The sequence below is a fragment of the Vollenhovia emeryi genome, unplaced genomic scaffold, assembly GCF_000949405.1.
Source record: "Vollenhovia emeryi isolate VEMERY1.0 unplaced genomic scaffold, V.emery_V1.0 DF939233.1, whole genome shotgun sequence".
Classification (NCBI taxonomy): domain Eukaryota; kingdom Metazoa; phylum Arthropoda; class Insecta; order Hymenoptera; family Formicidae; genus Vollenhovia; species Vollenhovia emeryi.
The window spans coordinates 171875-179456 of NW_011967133.1; the positions used below are offsets into that span (position 1 = coordinate 171875).

The following is a 7582-nucleotide window of genomic DNA, read 5'->3' on the forward strand; positions in this document are numbered from 1 at the left end:
AATACGAGGACGAGTTTGGAATCGAAGAATTTCCTTTTGCGCTTGTAATTCTCTTGATTGGTGAGAATATTCTTAAAAGTCGCCAGCAGTAATTAACAGCATCAGTGATTTTTATTGACCTGGCAATTTTAATAATAGAGAAAATTTCTTGCGAAAAATATTACCTCAGCCGGGGTTTGAACCTGGACCTCCCTACACTCTAGGCGGGCGTCTCAACCAATTCGACCACCGAGGCTATAAAGATGGCTGTTCCTGGTTTTGTCTTTATGCGTACGTTAATCGTGTGGAAGAATGTTGCAATTTTATGAAGCCAATTAGGCGATCGTGGCGCAGAGGATTGTGCGCTGGTGTGGTAATCCGAAGACCCGGGTTCAAAACCAAACAAAACATTGTTGGGTTTTCGTTCGATCGCCACATAGCGAAGTGGCTAATAGAGAGAGGTGTTATAATAGGTTTGGGCATGTTCCTTCAAAAATGCCTTGTAACCCTAAGGGGAATCAATAAAATGTATTTACATATAAAGCCAATTAGACTTCTAAACTGAATGCTTTAAGTATGAAAACGTTCTGCTCTGCGGTCCGCAACATATCCTGGTAGTATTTTGTGCATAAAAGCTAATGAAAATAATCACAAGCGCAAAAACTATATTTGACTTTGTTGGTAAAAAAGATGGCTGAAGGACCCCCTTAATGGAGATGATTAGGACGTCGGGAATATTGCAAATCATCTTTGCCTGGAGTTTCTGACAAGGAAAAACGCGGCGTTATCTGATCGAGTTAGCGACGTCCAATTTGCAGAACGTCTTTCTCCAGATGCAAAAAGCGGCGAGATATCGCCTCACGGGATTGGCCCTCGTTGCGCGTCCCTCGAACGAGGGAGAAGGGCGTTGCTGTTGTTTGCTGGAGAACTTAATAATCAAACACGTGGGAAAAGTAGCCGCGATAGAAAGAAAGGCGAGATGACGTAAAAGACGCGAGACGTCGAGGCTCGCGGTAGGCGCGTTGAATTTTCTCACTCGTAAAGCGCGGTATGAATTTTGTCAGGTGAGACAGCTAAATGGGATTTCTATGGCTATCGGTCGCCCGAACTCCCGCATTAAATTTCTTTATGCCGTTTTAATCGCCACTCATAACGCCAACAACGACGGCGGGTCGTAAAGCGGACGAGACGTTTTACGAGGGATTCGCCGAGCGAGAAAATCCTTCGGCCGAATGGCTCGCCGGTGGTTGGATGGAGGGTTCGGGGACCGGGCTTCGCCACCGTGGCACACAGATAGAAGTGAATTATTTCGCTTGGACCTCGACTCCCTCCTCCTCCTCCCGTCACGTAGAAAAACACGCGAGTGCGCCTTCGCAAAGACGCCTCTCGGGCAACTCGGAATAACGAGATTCGCCGGAATCCTATAATATCTTGTCGGCGCAATGGCTTTCGGTATTGGTTAATTATCGGAGCATTTTGATTTTCGGCTCGGACATCGGATCGTCTTTTTTCCTCGCGCGCAAGGATCTGAACCCGTCTCGTCGGATGTTGCAATTTTACATCTGATACACGGTAAATATGCTCGCTAGTTGCGACTTAGATATTGATGTGGAGCAACGGAGTAAGAGAGGCACAGAGCACTGCTCGCTACCGCACGATTCGCAAACGTTTCCCCTCAATTCACGTTGTAATGTTTGCATGCTGTGTCGGCGGCGGTCGCCAATCGCAAATGCCAGTCGTAATCCTCATGGCCCGTGCGTGTCTTTGCAGACGGCGCTCAGCAATCTGGAGGAGATGCAGCACAACGCCATGTACCGTGGCGACAACCGGAGCCGCAGCATGGGGGTTGGACCCATGCGATCTCGCCCGATGGAAAAGAGGCACGACACGTCGCCGTACAGCGGCGTGCCCTACCTGTCGCCACCGCCGCCGGATACCTGGCGGAGAACGAACTCGGACTCCGCTTTACACCAGAGCGCGAACGAGGCTTGCCAGTCGACCTCCGCCATACCTCATCGACGAGGTATAGCGACGCATGTCCGGCTTTTTCCCATTTCTATATTACAAATTGCGTAAACCTGTTTCGACCAGTACACTCCGGACGACTCTGACCCGCGACGCGCGCGCGCTTTCTCCCAATGATGGATGCTGCGCGAGGGACCGCGTGGCTTTTCGTCTCTATGCGTCGCCGAGATAGCACGTGGGGACTTTGCGTAATCGTCAACGTTTCATCAAAGCGCTCGGCCACGTACTCTTATCTACGGAATTAATGCCTTGGAACCGATGTCCACTCGTGTCTCTTGAAATATCTCCGTTATATAAATGAAAGCGGAACCATTCTCTAAATCTCAATTCGTGTTCGTGCTCTAGCTCGTTTGAAATTTATCGTGAGCATTAATATATTTTTTAAAGCGTATTTCTCCCGGCGCAGTCGATCCGCTGTCGAGAGGAGGGCAATTAATCAAACATCTTGCATAAAACTCACCGTTTCACGCGCAAACATTATTTCATCAGCCGTTAATAATTGAGGCTGAAACTATACGTCGTGCAGTTCACGTGATTTATTTTGCGCGAAGGCGAAATCGCGTTTTTACGCCCCGACGTTTAACAATTCGAGCGTGATCGAGTATTCGCGTAAAGGGTGAATAATAGTTTTTGTCGCCCGGCTGCCATATTAATAAGTCCGTCCTATGCAAAACGCTCCCCGTCTTCGCGAAGCCGCTTCTTTGACTTTTGACGCGATTTCACGAATCAGCTCAGCTCGGAAATTCCATCATTACCATATTGCCTCGTTACCTCGTTATACCGCGACACTGCTCCGTTCTCTTAAGTGGTTATCTAGAGAATTTTACAAAGAGCTTGATCTCTCAGACCCTGTGCGCGCTCGTCTCTGAAGCGCACGTGGCGTAATCTGCGCGTTGAAGGCTTTTGCGACTCGAAACTATGAACCCGGAATTCTCGCGGTTCCATTCGCGCGACTGTCCTGCATTCGCGAAACTAATTAAATGCCTTTGCTACACGCTGATCGTTAGGTCCGCAAAATTTAATCAAAGAATCGATCCGCCCCCCCCTCCCCCCTCAAAGCAAACGTTTGTCCTTTGTGCCGATGTGGCGCGCAAAATTTCCGAAGCGATAACGCGCGGTACAGAGTTTAAATATAAATTATTCTTAGATCGGCGTCGCGAATCGCGAAAGTTTGCAGAGCGATCTCGCGCACAGAGATCACTCTACAACGAAGCAGGTGAAATATTATACGGTAGTAACGTTAGTAAGCGGTATCACGTTGCACCGGAGAAATCGGATAACTAGAGTTTGAGAAACCTATGTACAACCATACGTGCATTCTGTACAATCGTAACGGAAGATGTCGAATCAAAATGACGGTTTTATATTCAGTATCGCGGAGTCGCATAGCTTTCGAGCGAACGAGATATTGTCCGGAAGTGGATAATTCACGTTGGCGTATCGACAGTTTTTAATTACGAAACTTGATGAATCGTGTGTTCTGTGATTAACAGATCAACACGTTATGACCGGAAGCGGAAGCGACAACAGAGATTCTCACCACGGCTTCATCGAACGACCGAGATCCTCGTGCGAAATGCCTAGAGTGCCTGGGATTAAGTACGTACTGTTAAATGATAAGGTATATCGCTGGCGTTTCGTAACACTGGCGCTTTAGCGTAAACGGCAAAGCGCTCGGGAAAACGTTTCTCTCTTTCAGTTCACAATCAATTTTATGACTCGCGCAACGCTTTCGCGCCGAGCGCTCGACACCGTGGAATTACATCCGATAAAACTTTCGCTCGATCGCGTTGCGAGTTAATTGAGTTAGTTGCAATTCTCAGTGAGATTTTTTTGTTTCAGCATATATCCGAGCTCGCAACCACCGGGACAGCAAATACCGATAGGCAACAACACGGGGTCGTTGCCCGACTTGAGCAACGTCCACTTTCCGTCACCACTTCACACTCCTCTGGACCAGGAGGATCATTCGAGTAGTACGCCGTTCAGCAATGTAAGTTGTTCAATCGATTACCGTACGTCGACTACGATAACATTTTCTCTTTTCTTTTCCTCTTGATCTTACACGCACTTTTCGCGAGGCTGCACGTTTCTGAACGAGTCTTTATCGCTTTTACAGCGACGTTTCATCTCTCTCTTTTATATATATATATTTTTTTTAATTCTCTCATCTATCTTCGATCCTCGGAGAAAGTATCTGCAAGACGAGACCCACAATTGTAGCGTGTTAAGGATATTACATCATTACGATAAATCTGTTATTATCTTGTCAACAGACATGTTTCTCCGAGCGATTCTGCACGTATTATACGAAAGACGAAATACAGTTTTGGTTATTGCTCGCGAATGTACAATCGACAATAGGTTCTATAAATAAGCGGCGTTACTCATTGCTATTCAACGGATAATTTAATCCATCCGGTCTGTACGATAAAATCTCGATACTTTATCAGTTAGGCTTTAGATGCGCAGTTAGAGACTTTAATCTCTTTTTCTACTTAGATTACTGTGTTGTGTGACGAGATAAAAGATTAATATTTACATAAAATATTCTAGATTTGTCAAATTGTCGATTTCGTAACGAATCCTTAGGAGAATATTTGTTACGCTTAAATTGTATTTCTAACTAAAGTGTACAATTGAAGGACGACCGGAGAAGTTTGCTTAAAAAATTGCAAGTGTAATAAATATATTTACGGGAGAAATGCGTTTATTTTTGAAAAGAGAGCGGCTTTCATCGAGATATCGATATTAAAAATAATCTGTTTCTGCATTTGAGCGAAGTGAAATCGATTAACTAACTTAACGTTTCACAATTGATGCGGCCAACGAAGGAATATCCGATTAAAGGAGTTAAAAGGCAGATGTCGATATCGAAATTGTTCGTTCGCGTTTTTCCCGTCGGTCTTTGGTTTTTTTCGCGTTCACCTCGTATTCTTTCGTTATTTTTCACCGCTCGCTTCGCGAGCGAAGTCGTCGAGCTACGTACAGACAAGCTGTAGACAAGTAGGATTTACCACTGAAAACGGGAGTCTCTTTTTGAAATGTTCGAACCGCTGGTGTATTCCAGAGTCCTCAAACGAGCAGTCCCACAAACCTGTCCAGCCCGACCAGCTTGGCACAAGCTGGTAGGCTCTCCTTTTCACAGGATCCGTCAAGCGTCCAAGTAAATATCCTCGCGGCCCCGTATTACTGTAGATTGTGCCTACTGTTGTAGCGCAGCGGATTTTTAATTACGAGTGACACGAATTCGACCATTTTTTTGTCCCCGTCCCCCAAGTTCGCCTATTTGTCCAAGGAGCTCGATACACGAGCTATTGTTTTAGATGACTCGGAGCGATAACGTAGATCTCGGTTAAGAGCCGCTGCCGTAGAATGTTGCACAGCGAGGCGAAATATCTGAAAGCGACCGACCTGAAAATTATTTTGAGATTTTTTATTTAAAACCAGTTTCTGCCAATTCTTTCAGGTCACGTCCCAGCGAATTTAATTTAAGTTTACACCGCGAAACAATGTCAAATGGCTCGGATATTTCGCATCTTCGCTAGGCGGATTACGGAATCGAGGGGATTTTTTTTCCCCGTGACGTGTACGCGCGTATGGGTATACGCTCGAAATATAAATTAGCGGGACGTACGCGCGCGAATTCATTTTAAAGGCAAACGATCGCTAAGAACGTTACCTCGGTTCCGTGAAACGATCTTTATTTATTGGAGAATGTAAATTAGGACGCAATGGTTGCATGAGAAGAACACTGTGCTTTTCTGTGCTTTCTTAAATGTTAGATCGTTCCGATTAAAGTAGCGCTAGACTCTTGAAATATTGCAGCTGCTTTCAGGAAAAAGATACAAGTGGACCGTTTATTTGTCGCAGAGCTAGCGATACGGATTGCGCGGTGAAAAAAAAAGAACGTAAATTTAAGAAATATATTATCTTAAGCGCGAGAAGCACCACGCTTGACGTATTTACTGTGTCACCGTGAGGATCACTCGTTTACCAGTAATTCTCGCATGCAGTTGGATTGCTTTCACGCTAATTCGGTAATGTCCGAGAACGCCATTGCTTTAGTCAGAAATGGGATTCAAGTATCTTTCACGAAAAGCCATTTTCCTCGGCATGCTCTCTCGATGCTCGAGTATACAAATTCCATCGTAGCTGAATATCGCTCTTCTTCTTCTTTTTTTTTCTGTAGCGTAATTTTCTATGGTTAACGTAACCAGGACAATTATGCAGCGTTAAGTTCGAAATGAAACTTTTGCAGCACGCTATGGAAAGCACTTGTGACCTAAATGCGTCCTGACATTATTAATATAGAATTTAATAACACTTATCGAGAGCCCCGCTCGATAATTCTGATCGTTAAACCGTACTGCAAACGCAAAATGAGTTGCTCGAGAGAAAAAAAAACTACGTCGCTGGCGCGACACGTAATACATATGTTGTGTTTTTTTTTTAACGAAAGAGAAAAATCCGGGCTTCACACAGTTATTTCCGTTCGTTTCCACTCGTTAATATCAGGACGTATATTTTAGCGACAGCCAGAAAGATTCGGACCAAATTACCGCGCGTTCATACCGGCATCTCTCTTAATTTTCTATTTATTTTTATTTTGCCTTTGTTGTAGTGGTTGTTTGTGTTTGTTATTTTGCAGACCCATTTATCAGTGCCTGTTAACTCTAGGTTTCTTCACACGTGTAAGGTTAGTAGACACACCAAGTCTCTCACGACGTATGTAATAATACGGTATACGCTTATGTTTGCTGCCTCTTATTGTTAGTCGCGCGACTGGCCGTTAACACCGTGGGCATTCTTATTGTTTTGCTTGTTACATAGCACCGAGCTTGCAGACAGACTCGAAATACAAATCAATAATGAAACGTGTGTATGCTAATGCGTAGTGCGTACGTATCGGCTCGTCGCAACATACATCGATGCTTGGAAAATGAAAAGTAACGCCGCGATAATTGCGTTTGGCAGAGGGAACGGGAAAGAGTAAACGTTGCGCAATGATAATTCTAAGGTGATCTCAACAACAGTCGCTTATTTCCGCGTCGCAACGTAACGAACGCGTGATCGCCGCGCGATTGAGAATCTGAAAATCTTGAAAGGAAGATTCCGAAAGAGAGTCTTTGGCCGAGTCTTTTTTTTTTCTTTCTCTTGAGATCGAGACTTCCTTTATCGGCGAGCACCTCTTTCGGAATTTTGTCTCTCTCTCGCGGATGAAGGCCCCTGGATGTTGTACAAAAACAGTGCCTACGTGCCAAGACATTACCCCTCGACTGCCAAAAGCGTAATTCGTAAATATCTAGCGCGCGCGCGCCTTCCGAAGTCTAGCTCAAACGTTTGCTACAAATTCGGTAGAGCAACTTGGTTGTTGCGGCGAACCGCTTCCGCAAGTCCGATGCTGTAATCAATGATGTAGAGATCGATTACGCGAGCCTGCTGCGACTATGTAGCGTCTATTCAGTTTGGCGAAAGCGCGAAAAAGGAGAGAGGGTCAGAGGGAGGGGGGGGGGGAGAGAGAGAGAGAGAGAGAGAGAGAGAGAGAGAGAGAGAGAGAGAGAGAGAGAGAGAGAGA

General features: G+C 45.3%; 1 protein-coding gene across 8 annotated transcripts in view; it reads left to right on the forward strand.

The window, feature by feature from the left end:
- LOC105560315 (CREB-regulated transcription coactivator 1-like) overlaps window positions 1–7582 on the forward strand; it is a 35465-nt gene that overhangs the window by 17718 nt on the left and 10165 nt on the right. For 6 of the 8 annotated variants that reach the window (XM_012009319.1, XM_012009322.1, XM_012009324.1 and 3 more), the window contains 4 exons: window positions 1750–2002; window positions 3498–3603; window positions 3847–3997; window positions 6656–6703. In XM_012009319.1, the coding sequence (XP_011864709.1) occupies window positions 1750–2002; window positions 3498–3603; window positions 3847–3997; window positions 6656–6703 (558 nt within the window). Of the gene's footprint in view, window positions 1–1529; window positions 1552–1749; window positions 2003–3497; window positions 3604–3846; window positions 3998–6655; window positions 6704–7582 lie in introns of those variants that run through there. The other 2 variants (XM_012009327.1, XM_012009323.1) reach the window with 2 other exon arrangements.